This window comes from Mus caroli, unplaced genomic scaffold (assembly GCF_978045245.1).
Source record: "Mus caroli unplaced genomic scaffold, Mus_caroli_1 scaffold_14, whole genome shotgun sequence".
NCBI classification, from domain to species: Eukaryota; Metazoa; Chordata; class Mammalia; order Rodentia; family Muridae; genus Mus; species Mus caroli.
The window spans coordinates 5,462,101-5,476,399 of NW_028227269.1; the positions used below are offsets into that span (position 1 = coordinate 5,462,101).

General features: G+C 52.0%; 1 protein-coding gene across 1 annotated transcript in view; it reads left to right on the plus strand.

Moving 5' to 3' along the window:
* Window positions 1-1,251: 1,251 nt before the first annotated feature.
* Hs1bp3 (HCLS1 binding protein 3) overlaps window positions 1,252-14,299 on the plus strand; it is a 31,962-nt gene continuing 18,914 nt past the window's right edge. The window contains exons 1-4 of the mRNA XM_021178846.2: window positions 1,252-1,332; window positions 5,571-5,736; window positions 9,235-9,442; window positions 11,600-11,831. Coding sequence (XP_021034505.1) covers window positions 1,301-1,332; window positions 5,571-5,736; window positions 9,235-9,442; window positions 11,600-11,831 — 638 coding nt within the window. The 5' untranslated portion in view covers window positions 1,252-1,300. The remainder of the gene's footprint in view (window positions 1,333-5,570; window positions 5,737-9,234; window positions 9,443-11,599; window positions 11,832-14,299) is intronic.

The window sequence follows — 14,299 nt, forward strand, 5'->3', positions numbered from 1 at the left end:
CATGCACACACACGCACACATGCACACACATGCACACATGCACACACACGGGGGGGAGAGGGAGAGAAAGAGAGTAGTAAATGGTGGTAATAATTATAAGTTTAACATTTAAAACATCTATTATTGTCACCTTTTCTCTAGACAAATCCAAAACATCGCTAACAAAGTGCATGAATGTATATGTTTCAAGAGGCAAAGTTTGAAGTCATTTTCAAACTTTTAAAATTGACTGTGAGATTACTTCACTGAAGCACAGAGGATAATGGTTTGAGTGTGCTGAGATGGTACCTAGAGAGCATGGCATGGAGCCTGCAAGATGACTCAAGTTAAAATAATTTCTTGCAAATCTGACCTCCAGATTCCAATCCCTACAAGCTATGGAAATGTGGAAGGAGAGAATCAACTCCATAGAGCTGTCTTTCGACCTCTATAGACTCTCCATGGTGCATGTGCGCACGCGCACACACACACACACACACACACACACACACACACACTAAAACGGGAACATAATATGTCCCTTAAGTGCTTCTGGTGTGGCCCAGCATCTGCAGCTACTTATCACTGGAGAGAGCAAGGGACAGACAGCAGTTTGTACCTGTCACCTGGCCCTGGTTTCAGTCTCCTGAGCCACGGGCAGAAGACAGGAAACAGCAGGTATGGTCTCTCTCATTCTCCTGGGGTAGAGAGTTGAGTACATTCCCAGGGGATCCACTAAGCCAGAGACATACAGAATAAAATGTCCAAGACCTCCTCCTCAATGCAAAGCAAGCCAGGCCAAGACCAAGAGTACATGTTTGAGGGGAGGGAGAGAGGAGGGGGGGGGGCAGAGACAGAGACAGAGACTGAGACAGAAAGAAGAGGTGGAGGGGACAGGAAACCTTAGGAGAAGAGCCCGAAAGGAGGGTTGTATTCAATGACAGCCCACAAGCCTGAAGGGACAGAGTTGACTGAGTGATTGACTGCATAAGTGAAAATGACCCCAGGGAGAGAAGAGAGTGCTTTTGTAGCTAGCCTGGAGAGAAACCTGAAAACTAGCGGCTGGATTCCTGTACCGTTAGAGGTTAAGCCAATACTAGGATTAAATGGCATGAGGTGGCTATGGGGGACCTAGGGAGGGAGGAGCAGCAGGGATAACCTCTCTACTCCGAGGCCACAGACACTGCGATGTGCACAGCCGCTGCCACCAGGGGGCGGGCAAGGGCTGGGGAGATGGCGCTGCGCCGGAGCAGGGCGGGGCGGGGACGCAGCGACGCCCAGGACGCCAGATCCCGTGACCGTCCGCCAGCCCGCAGCCGACATGCAGTCCCCGGCGGTGCTCCGCACCTCCAGGTGAGCCAGACCCCCAACATGCACTATCCAGACGTCCCAGCAGCTGACGGTTTATCCCGCTGCACCGCACACTATCCTGCTGGCGTGTTGGCGCGCCGTCAAGAGTCCCCGTTTTACAGACAAGGAAACTGAGGCCCCCTAAAGGATCAAGCACTCACCCAAGTCTCCAGAAAAGCCTGGGATTAGCGAGATAGTGCTGGCTGGGACAGGGCCCAGCTTCCTGTCCCTGCGTGTGTGTGTGGGGGGGGGGGGCGGATTTCTTCCGGTCCCCCAAACCTTTCTGCGCTAGCTTTGTGAATAGCTCGATGCTAAGCACCAGGGACGAGGTGAATAAAACAAGGTGTCCCTGGAGGTGATACGCGCACCAAAATGACTGGTGCTGCGGGAGGGGGCGTATTACGTTCTGTTGGCAGGGCAACACACTGCTGCTGTTGAACCCCAACTACGCAGAACTAAGACCCTGGCAGTTATTGCTGGAGAGAGCGCAGGAGCTTCCTCAAAGGGGTCAGAGCAGTGTGCGACCACCCAAGGCCATACTCACAGCTAGGGTGAGGCTTGGAAAGGCTTGTGGGTAGGGTGGATGTCCTACTCCTTCCTCGATTTTTAGGTAACTCTGAAATGATGAACTTTAAGGATAATCGTATACTCTGCCTTTATTCCCCGTATACAAACTCTAGCCAAGATGGGCAAACGGGTGCTTACCCAACACAAGTTCAGTTGTAGTCCCAGCTCCCTGGTTAGAAAAGTATGGTCCCGTACATACGCCCTGATCTTGAAAGCTGCTTGCTCTCCTTGGTGTGGTGAGGCCGCAGGCCACATCCCCATAAAAGAGATGTTCCTATGACCCCGTGAGTTGTTCCCTTTCACAGAGCCTCAGTTTCCCTTCCTGTAGAGAAAGGTTCCATCTAGAGAGATAGGAGTACAGGAGCAGTAAATGTCCCTGTGGGCCACCAGACTGTGACTGTGAGTTTGGTGCTGCTGCCTAGGAAGGGTAGTGGTGGCTTCCCTTGGTGCTAGCATGCCCGCGGGTGTTAGCAGGCATAGTGTGCTGCTGATGGTGAGGGTGGAGGAGTCGTGCCCTGTCCACCATTCTGATAGTCACAGCAGACCCAAGGAGCTTGCCTTTGAGGAGCGCAGCCACCTAAGTAAGCACTGAAGTGGCCCTGCACCCAGAATCAGCTGGAGTTTCCAGCCTCCTCCTGCGCGGCATCTCTGGGCTTCATGCAGTATCCACCCAGCAGGTGTTTTCTCGGGATCCCTTCGATGCTAGACACCAGTCCAGGTTCTAGGATACAGTAGGGAGGCTTTGGAGGGAATGGCTGGGCAGCGAGAAAACATAAGCTATGTCGAGGGTAGTAAATGCTGAGAAGGAAGCTGAATGATGGGGAGGCAGGTCAGGTGACAGACATGAGTTTTATACTATGTGGTCAAGGGATATCTTTCGGAGAGATGGCAGGTGAACAAGCTCTTGAGAAGTCTCACAGTGGAAAGGACTATAGGAAGGAGAGCTTGCAGTGTGTGCTCAGCAGGAAAGACAGAAAATCCAAAGGCCAGTGTGCTGATGTAGAGGGAGCCTGGAGACTGTGAGGTGTCCTGCAATGGAGAAAGGCCATGAGGTTTCATTCTGAGTGCAGTGGGAAACATAGGCAGCCTGGCCATGGGAGCAAGGGGACAGAGAACCCGTGGCTGCTGCACCCATGTCCTTCAGGCACCGGCCGGAATCCACGTGGACAGTGGCGGAGTGGCTGCACGGAGGGGAGGGAGGAGGGGCTGCGGCCTGTTTAGGTTCTCTGTGTATTCTGAATGATGAACTTTGGGGTCTGGAGGATGGTAAGGTTGGCTGTCAGCTGATGGGCTATACTGTCCTGAGCGCACTGCTTCCTGGGATAGGGAGTGGGTAGAACCAGGGAACCAGCATTTGTTCAGATGGGTTTGTTTTAAAGCATGATTGACGATCAAATGGAGATGCTAGGTAAGTAAGAGGCGAGATGTTTGGAGGGAAGAGTCTGGACCATGGGTAGGAATTGGGCCGCCCTTGGCTCTGGATGCTATGGAAGGTCTTGAGTCTGGGTGAGGTCATTGGAGGGCAGTGTGAGCCAGATCAGGCTGAGCCTTGGGGATAAAGGATGCATAAGAGATCTGTAGCCACATCACAACTGAGCCGCTTGGTTTAGGACACAAGTGAGTATACTGTGCCTGTGAGTATATCCTACCAACCGCTTGCTTTTGTGATAAGATAGCATGCAACGCTTGAGATATTATGCTCCCAGGCTTCTGGTTGAGTGACCCAAGTGTATCTTTCTTGCGCGTTCCAGAGTGATGCTTATACTGTCTGGGGACCACTTCTTGCGAACTCTATGTCTGGATGAGGCGGTGTTCCCAGGCTTACTGCTCTTGCCTAAAACTCAGGAGTCAGGAGTCTTAGGGAAGGACGGGGGAGCATAATTGTGCCAATCCAGGAGGGATAAGGAAATATAATTGTGTCGGGGCACAGGAGCAAAGGAGCTGATGAACAGGGCATTTTAAAGGAAGCTGAGCCCTAGGCATGAAGACAAGGGAGCCAAGCTGGAGATGGAGAGATTCACTTAGATGGTAGAGCCGATACAGGGGCTCTAAGGACAGGGATAGGGTGTGAGTTCAGTTCCTGGTGTGGTTGTCTGTGGGAAACCTCCTTGGGAGGTTCCAAGTGGGGCTTGACAACCCTCTGCCATCTTCTACCATTCAGGGTGATCAGCCTGCATTCCCTGCCCAATCCCTCAGCTTCATTGCCCTGACAAGCCTGAAGAAAAAGTGCCTCATTTCCCTATCACAGCTAGCAAGGCTGCCTGGGATTGCTCCCTGAAACTCTGACAGCAAAGATAAGCTACTTCCTGTTGGAGCCTTTGTTCCTATCAGTTAGGTAGAACCACCTGCTGGGCGTGCCGGCTGCTTTCTCCACACCTTAGCCTCTGCTCCCATACCCCTTCTTGTCCTTGTGACAGTCTAGCACTTCAGACCCTGGATACTGAAAACTTCATTCAGCCTCAGAGAGCACTCTCATTTGGCCATTGGTTAAGAAGTGGCCTGGCTCGGGGGCTCAGGGATTAAGAGCACTGGCTGTTCTTCCAGAGGAGTTCAACTCCCAGTACCCACGGGGCAGCTCACTGCTGTCTGTAACTCCAGTTCCTGAGTTCCAATGCCCTCTTCTGGTCTCTGAGGAGACTACATTCATGCAGACAAAGCTCCTGTAGGCATAAAATAAAATGTACAAAAGAGAAGTGGCCTGGTGTAGTGTCTCTCATCTCACAGCATGTGTCTGCTGTGGATGCCTTTGTGATGCTTCGCCAGATGCAGCCAACTCAAGCCGGCAGAGGGATTCATGCTTGGAATGCGAGTATTCCTGTGTGTACAAGGCTGTACAGTCCCTGGACACACACACACACAGACACATTGCATATTTCATGCTTTTAGCATGCTGTCCCAGTGTGACAGCCTTGTTCTCAGGCCTGTGTGTGTGTTTGTATGTATGTTGTGTTGCATTAAAAACACTCCATGGGAAAAGGGGGATGGGGGGTGGGGGGGGGACTGGAGAGATGGCTCAGTGGTTAGGAGCACTGACTGCTCTTCCAGAAGTCCTGAGTTCAATTCCTAGCAACCACATGGTGGCTCACAAACCATCTGTAATGGGATCTGATGCCCTCTTCTGGTGTGAATGAAGAGATCAACACGTACTCACACATAAAATAAGTTTTTAAAAAAAACCAAAAAACAAAACCCTCCACTCACTCCATGGGCTCTGGTAGGTCCTCACTGCTCTCTGAGAGCAAAAGGATTGGCCAGCACATCCTTGCAGCCCAGAGAGCTTGCTCTGACTGTACTCAGGCAAGGCTCTCTGTCCCCTAAGGATATCCAGAGGAGGAAGCCACTGTTTCCCTGCAGCCTCTGACATCATTCCAAGCTGCCACTGAATGCTCTGGTTAAAGGCAGATGGAAGCATCTGGCCTTTTGAACCTTGCTGCCTTCAGAACTGAGGAAGTACGTCTGTCCAGATTCCCTAGAGGGCTTCAGTCCTGCTCTGTCTTCTCAGACTCAGGCTCCTCTCTTGGTCTACGTACCCCTAACCCCTCAGAATGTAAGGACAGACTGACAAGGACACAGCTGAATGACCCAGCACCTGGAGACTGGGCCCCACTGACCACCTCATTGGTGAAGCCTGCTAACTTGCATTTGATCCTGACCTGCCTTCCTTTGCTTTACAGACAAGTTCAGAATGCGCACACAGGCCTCGACCTGACTGTCCCACAGCACCAGGAGGTGCGGGGTAAGATGATGTCCGGCCATGTGGAGTACCAGATCCTGGTGGTGACGCGGTTAGCTGTGTTCAAGTCAGCCAAGCACCGGCCCGAAGATGTCGTCCAGTTCTTGGTGAGCAAGGGACCCTAGCCATGGTGCTCTGAGGGTGCCCAGGCAGGTATGTCTGCCTCTCCGAGGAATGACACTTCTCTATACCACATGGGTCCAAGGTCTGGAGTGCTAGACTGTGTGGGATGACAGGAACGCCAGAGTAGACCTGCGCCTAGAGTCCACAGCAAGGCAGACTTGCAAAGAGGCATAGAGGGTGACAGAGCCTGGGAAGGTGTAGAGGGACAGCCTAATGCACTTTGAAGAGAAGATGCTGGCAGCATCTTGGAAGAGGCGAAGGGAGGACGATGGTTTAAAGAGTGTATGTATGGTAGCACTGGATGGTGGTGGCGCACACCTTTAATTACAGCACTCAGGAGTCAGAGGGAGGTGGAGCTCTTGAGTTCAGGGCTAGCCTGGTCTACAGAGTTCCAGGAAAGCCAGGGCTACACAGAGAAACCCTGTCTCAAGAGCATAGATGGTGTTAAACAACAGGAGAGGTGGGAAGACTGTCCCAGAAACAGGACTCGGGTTGGGGTGGCATGGGAGGAGACAAGGGTAGATGACTTGCAGGGTTCAGGTTGAACCTGGACGTGTCTTGCGGCCATGTAGTTTTAAGCAGGGAAGTGACAGTCCTGCCTGCCTTTAACCAGAGCATCTAGTGACAGCAAAGCACTGGGGGCCAAGAGACACTTGGTTCTGAGGACACCATAGTAAGCCTCCATGCTGGGAGCCCGCAGAAACAGCAGGCTAAGAGACAAGGAGAGGAGATGCTTACAGTGTGCACAAGGCCGAGATCAGCCACACCGGCCAGGAGCACCTTAGAGGCTGTGGTGAGCGTGTAGTACTCACCCACTGGGCGGGCATGGGAAGCCCAGCATAGGAGTGGTACTTAGGTATCAGCTTTGAGGCCCTGTTAAGAGCTGGGAGTGGGTGAAGCTACCCAGAGAGCAGAGGTGGAGAGACGGGAGAAATGCTGAGATGATGTCCTGAAACACCAGCCAGGCCAATGACGACAGCTGGGGCAGCCATCAAGGCAGAAGGGAAGGCTGGCAGGCTGAAGGCAAGGAAGCTAAGGGAACAGAGAACTTCAACTAAACAGTGTAATGGGTTCATACATTTTTCTACCCTTTGGCCTCTTATGGAAGGGATCCAGACCTGGTGAGAATGAAAAACAGGCCTCAGGATCTTAGGCTAAGGTAAAATGAACCAAAGTCCTTTAGTACCACAGGGGAGTGGCTGCAATGGTTTGGTTGGGCACCTCCAGGCAGCTCAGAGAAAAGGAAAGGATAGAATATATATCATGAGTCACTCCCCCAGTGCTATTTTTTATCTGATTGCTCCTTAGACCAACTCTTGATTGAACCCAGGTGGACCGTAAGCCACGGTTCTGGGTCTGCTGCGTTCTAGTGTGGCTCTTCTGTGAGGGGCCAGTTGCAGCTCCTGGTGGTCGGAACGTGAGCTCAGGTACACCCAGTGATTCTGGGCTCTGAGGGAGAGAGGCAGCATCCTGGGAGCCCTTGGGGTCCAGCGCAGCCTGTTCTGTCCTGCACAAAAGGCTGGGTGAATGAAAGGTCACCTGTCACACTGCCACACGCCACATTAGTGCTGCATGGTCCTAAACAGCGATGCCCACGCCCTGTGGAAAGCATGTTGGGGCGTGTACAGAGTATGGGTGTGCACATACATGCAGGGGCCTCACAGACCTGAGAGGGCCAGGGAAACTCATTTGCTTACGCACACACACACAGTGGTATCTAAGGGTGTAGGCCAGAGTTATGCTTCCAGGTCTGTGGTCCCCCTAGAATTGGATGAGTTAGCTAAAAGAATTAGTGAGCCTTTTGTGTCTGTGCCTTAGGAGGATATATGCTTCTTAATAGAAGCAAGCATTTAGTTGCTAGCCATGAAATGAAGCCAGCCCCCAGGCAGGAGCACTGTGCCTGAGGTCTGGCAGACACCCTGCGTATCTCATTACACAGATGTGTGTGTATGTGTGTGTGTGCGCGTACGTGTACATGTACGTACATACGTACCTATTAGAGGACAGAGGCAGCGTCGTGCTGGCCCAGTGCTCTGCACTGCCTGCCACACAGAGCCATTCGATCCTTCTGTGTCCCCACTTAGCTCCCTGTTGTCCTTGCCGTGTTTGCTGTTGGCTGCCTGATGTTCTGCCTAGCACACAAGTGGATGAGAGCCCTGGATGGTGCCAGGAGCCTGGGCTTAAAGCTCCCTCTCTGCCCCTCACAGGGCCTGGCTTGTGGGTCTGTGGCCTGAGCCTGCATGGAGCAGTTAGGCCAGCAGGGGGTGCTCATCCCTCACTGTGGCCAGGCTGCAGCTGCCTGATCCTCAGATCAACTCAGGAACTCCAGCCTGAGCACCCAGCTGGTGCACCAAGAATCCTCCGTACCCTTTCCCTGGGAGTTCTTTCCAGGAAAGTTCCAGAACCAGGCTCTTGTGTTCAACTATGGACAGCAGCTACCTATCCCAGGGGACCCCCCCCCACTTGGAGGTTTCTGGGGTTCCACCCCCACTGCCACTATACAAATATCTCCTGGGTTCTAAGACCTTAACACTGGGTGGTGTGTTGGTTATTGAGATGTGGCCCACAAGGAAACCACCATGCCTTTCTGAGCCCCCAAATGATGGGGACATCCACAGTCTGCCACACACTAGCATACATACCCAAGGTGGTGCAGCCAGGCCTGGAGGAGTGGGCAGGCGGGCCATCCATGCCTTCATTCTTAACGTTGCCACATATTTCCTGGGGAGATGGGCCTGGCCTCCAGGGAACCACCAAGGAGTTCAGGACTGAGATAAATGGAGGGTGTTGGTGAAGGCTGTGGCATAAGGCAAGTGACTTTTGTCTGAGCTCATACGGATTGTACAGATCCCGGCAATGGCGGGGCTATGGCTGCTCACCACACGGCGTCCAGAGCCAGCTGGGGATTTCTGTGTCAACAAATGCATGCTCACGGAGCTGTGGGGAGGTAGAGGAGGCAGATTCGACCCATCGGAGCAGCTATCCTGTGATTTACAGTAAACCAAGTACCACCTTCAGAGATGCAAGGGACACCTGGGACCCCTTGGCGGCAGCAGCAGGAGCTGTGGTCTGCTTCACCCAGACCCCTATGCACCATTGACTCCTGCTAACCTTACTCAACCTCTGTCAGGAAAGGCCCCACCTGTCCTGTTCTGGGGAAAGGTCACACAGTGCTGTCACAAGATGGCCTGACATCGGCCAGGTGCCAAGCTCACTCTACTCAGGTTCAGAAAGCCCAGAATAGGCGGAGGCCAGGTTCAGGTCCCTGTGTCCTTTACATGAGCCTGCAGGGGTACCTTAAATCACTCCATTGTTGTGTCCTTCCTTTGGGACTCTGAGATGTCCCTGGGGAAGAGATTGGGGCTGGGAGGGGTATAGAGGGCCAGCAGGCAGGCCTGCTCCAGGCACATATCTGGTCAGGGTGAGGAAACTTCTCAGCCTTGGTTCTTCTCTCAGGAAACCCCATGCTCCTCTCATTCCAGGTCTCTAAAAAATACAGCGAGATCGAGGAGTTTTACCAGAAGCTGTACAGTTGTTACCCAGCAGCCAACCTGCCCCCGCTACCTAGGAAGGTCCTGTTTGTCGGGGAGTCTGACATCCGGGAGAGGCGAGCCATGTTTGATGAGATCCTACGCTGTGTCTCCAAGGATGCCCAGTTGGCAGGCAGCCCAGAGCTGCTAGAATTCTTAGGTACCCAAGGTTTTGTCCCATGTCCGTGAGGTCTCTGCATCCCAGAACCCACCTCACCACTGTGACTCAGTGGGAGGCCCGTTACCACCCTCCATGGCCTTCGAGCTTTAGCAAGGATATTTAGGGAGTTGGGCCTCGATAAGCCCCTGGGCTGAATGGTGAGCGGGAGACCCAGCCCACAGAGTGACCTCACCATGTCCTTCCTGGCCATCGTCGATGTATATCTCCCTTCGCGTTGACACTTGCTATGTGTCCATATGTCCCTCTGCCTCCTGCCACCCAGACCTGTCAGCCTGGGAATACTGTTCTGCTGGCCCCATCCCTCGTGGGCTATACGCTCAGCCCACGCCCCACACAGAGACTATGGGCGTGTCTGACACCCTTGTTCCCAGCACTAAGGACCTCACACTCTCGGTACAGCACCAGGGAGCTCCCCACCCCCGCTCTCCCTTACACCAGTGTTCTCTCTAAGAGAAGTCGTTTTCTGATGGAGACTGTGGCGATCGTATGAACTAACACGCGAAGTGCTTCAGACAGAGCGTATCATTGGGGGAAATGATCAAAAGACCCCCCCCTTCTGTCTACCGAAGTTCCCCTAGAGAAGAGAAGCGTCTGCCCTTCCTGCCCTGAATGGCAGGGCCAGGCCACAGCTATGGATGGAGCCTGGCTCCCTCCTCACCTTCTCGGTCTTCTGGTCAGTCATTTCACTTTGCTCTTTTCTAATCCTATGGATCTCCAGTTCTACGGCACAGAGCATAATTCCCATAAACCAAATGCCAAGGTTTTAACTACTGAGTGACATTTATTCACTCATTCATTCATGCATTCATTCATTCAAGACACGGTTTCTTATATAGCCCTGGCTATTTTGGAACTCACTACACAGACCATGCTGGCCTCGAACTCACAGAGATCTACCTGTCTCTGCCTCCCATGCAGGGATTAAAGGTGTGTGCCACCACACCTAGCTGGGTGATTTTTATTTTTTAAGTGACTGTTTGAAGGATAACTAGCTAGTCATTCCCAGCCTTTCACAGACAGATGCATTCACAATCCTGTGTGCTCAGAGGCTGTGGTGATGCCAAGCCCCTACAGACATTTCTGGGCCTTGCTTCCCCTTTCTGAACTTAACTTATCTTGAATACCTGTCTCTGAACCGTGCTTTGAGCAGCACTGATGTAAGCCCGGTTGTCCTGGGGTGATCGCGTCTGTCCTGGGATCTTCCACATGCTCACTGCACTCATCCGGTGGTAATCTGATACTGCAAGCTCTTGGCGTTGTCTGTCTATGTCAGCAGAGTTCATTGCTGGACTTACTACTGTAAAACATTCTGAAAGAAACAGCCCTGGTCCAGCCTGATTGGACGTTGGCTGTTGCACTTCACCACTGCGTTAGTGGGCAGTTATCTGTGGCATGGATAACTCTGGGTATTGTGGCACACTCTCCTCTGGCATGACATAGCCCTCTTGAATTCTTAGCATCTGTGACCACTTACCTGTATGTGAGCGATACAAGATTGGGTCCATTAACCTTCCCTCGTGGGGGTAGGAGGGGCTCACAAGGCCCTACACCTCCCCAGGGGACTGACAGGGCAGATGGAAGAACAGACAAATAGATTGATGGATAGATAGGTAGCTAGACAGGTGGATGGATGGATGGACAGGCAGATAATTAAGAGGTAGATGGGGGGTGGATAGACAGACAGACTGTTAACAGTGGTTAGGAGAGAGGCTTTTTTTACATAGTGTAACTGTTATAAGCATTCCATGCCCCTGTTAGTAGCTCCAGTTAAATTCAGCTCGTTAAGCTACACATGGGTGGAATTCTTCCTCTGTTCTGCAGATAGTACCCTATCAACATAGAATGTCTCCCTGGAAAAAGTTTATAAGACACTTTTGGGAACTCCTGCCTTAGGCTTGGTCTGACGTTGCCCATGGCCAGGCAGCAGCGGGTTCCCTTGAGCGTCATGTCACAGTGGGACAGCACAGCACTTGGCGCTCTCCAGACTCTCCACTCAGGTTAAAGCAGAGCTTGGTGTCAGGAGGTTAATGGAATCAATCCCTCAACCTCAGAACCTGGCTTAGGCTTAGGCAGGTGGGTGTGGTGATGTCACCTTGAAAGCAGACAGCAAGCTCTTGTTTTCCTTTTCTTCCACAGGCACCAGAGCCCCAGGGGCTACAGGCCTTGCCACCCGAGATCCCTCTGTGTTGGATGACACAGCCAGCCAGCCAGGGGACAGTGATGAGGCTTTTGACTTCTTTGAGCAGCAGGATGAAGTGCAGCCACCCACATTGGGCCTGAGCAGCAAGGATGTGGAGAAGTCCTTGGTGGAAGAGGAGGAGGAGGAAGAGGAGGAGGAAGAGGTGCTGGATCCCCTGGGAATCATGCGGTAGGTCTCCACTTCTTCCGATGTCATTTGTTCAAATGTCTGGGCCATGGGGCTTTAACCTGGTGTGCTCAAGAGAGTTGGCTCAGTTCCCCCTCAGTATCACTCATTATCACCCGTCTTTGTGGTGGCTGGGTGTCTTAGTCAGGGTTTCTATTCCTGCACAAACATCATGACCAAGAAGCAAGTTGGGGAGGAAAGGGTTTATTCGGCTTACACTTCCATGCTGCTGTTCATCACCAAAGGAAGTCAGGACTGGAACTCAGACAGGTCAGGGAGCAGGAGCTGATACAGAGGCCATGGAGGGATGTTCTTTACTGGCTTGCCTCCCCTGGCTTGCTCAGCCTGCTCTCTTATAGAACCCAAGACTACCAGCCCAGGTATGGTCCCACCCACAAGGGGCCTTTCCCCCTTGATCACTAATTGAGAAAATGCCTTACAGTTGGATCTCATGGAGGCATTTCCTCAACTGAAGCTCCTTTCTCTGTGATAACTCCAGCTGTGTCAAGTTGACACAAAAATAGCCAGTACAATTGACCCCTTGTCAACTTGACACACAAACACATCACTAGTAAGCCTCAACCCTTACATTCTTATTCATCCCCAAGATCTAAATAACTTTAAAAGTCCCACAGTCTTTACATATTCTTAAAATTTCAATCTCTTTAAAATATCCATCTCTTTTAAAATCCAAATTCTCTTTACAATTAAAAGTCTCTTAACTGTGGGCTCCACTAAAACAGTTTCTTCCTTCAAGAGGGAAAATATCAGGGCACAGTCACAATCAAAGCAAAAATCAATCTCCAACCGTCCAACGTCTGGGATCCAACTCACGATCTTCTGGGCTCCTCCAAGGGCTTGGGTCACTTCTCCAGCCATGCCCTTTGTAGCACATACGTCGTCCTCTGGGCTCCAGATGCCTGTACTCCACTGCTGCTGCTGCTCTTGGTGGTCATCTCGTGGTACTGGCATCTCCAAAACACTGCGTGACCCCTTCAGTCCTGGGCCTTCAATTACAACTGGGGCTGCACCTTCACCAATGGCCTTCCATGGCCTCTCACAGTGCCGAGCCTGAGCTGCTGTGTGACCCCTTCATGCCTTCAAAACCAGTACCACCTGGGTGACCCTTACACATTACCAAGTCCCACTGCAGAAGGAGTACAACCTTGCCTATCTCTGGAACACAGTCTCTTTGTGCTTTCAGAAAACACTTCCCAGAAGATGTCACCTCAACGATGCTGGTCTCTTCTTAATCACCGCTAATTTCTTAGCTCCAGCTAACCAGCATCAATAGTCCCAGTAATGCAAAGTTTTTGCTTTAGTAGTTCTGGTATCTTGTTAATCACAGCTGATTCTTCAGCCCCAGCTAACCAGAACTACAAAATCTTCACAATAAAAACAGTAATGGCCCTGAAGAGAGTCTTTAATTTTCCCTCTGAAATTTCACAAACCAGGCCTCCATCTTCTGCACTGTTCTCAGCATTATCTTCCAAGCTCCTACACAACATCTGACAGAGCTCTTAACAACGAATGGATCTTCAAGCCCAAAGTTCCAAAGTCCTTCCACAGTCCTCCCCAAAACATGGTCAGGTTGTCACAGGAATACCCCACTCTGCTGGTACCAATTTGTCTTAGTCAGGGTTTCTATTCCTGCACAAACATCATGACCAAGAAGCAAGTTGACACAAAAATAGCCAGTACACTGGGCTCAGAATCACCCGCCCCTCCCCAGTGATATCCCCCATCTGTGGCTAACCCCACAGAGTTAACCCTATGATAGCTCGGTAGTACAGACTGCTGGGCCCACTCTGCTGCCATTGGGACCCGGCTTCTCCTTGCAGAGTGGCAGTGTGACTTGTTGGCCCCCAGAGCATGCTTCGCCATCTGTAAGGCAGGACTTCCTTCAGCTCCTGCAGGACAATTGGAGACCTCCATGAACATGGGTGTAAGCACCAACAGGTGCTGGCTGCAGTGAGTGACGGGACAGTGTCCACTTCACACACTCGCCCCACTCCGGTAGACGATGAGGAGGCAGACCAGCTACTTCCTTGGCTTTACTCCTCTAGGAGGCATCCCGCCAATTAGACGGACACTCCTGAGTGTGGGTGGCATGGATCTCCCTATGCTGGCCATGGGGACAGGGCACAGGCTGGAGGAGGAGAGCCAGACATCTCCTGCCACAGCCCCTCCAGTGGAAACAATGAGCTGAGAACGCAATGGCTTCCCTATGGAAATCGGCCACTCAGTCATCCCAGAATACTTCTTTTCCTTCTTGACTCAAGCAAAGAGCAGCTAATATTTTCTGTGCTAGGCATGATATTGTACCCCCCATGCTGAGCCTCATCTGTTCCTTGCCTGTAAGCATCAGTTGGAGGTGGGAACGGTACTAGATTGGCACGGAGTTTGAGGGCTTACTGCTGGGACCTGAATTCTAGCTCCATCCTTTGGTAGCCAAGGCTCCTGGCTATCTG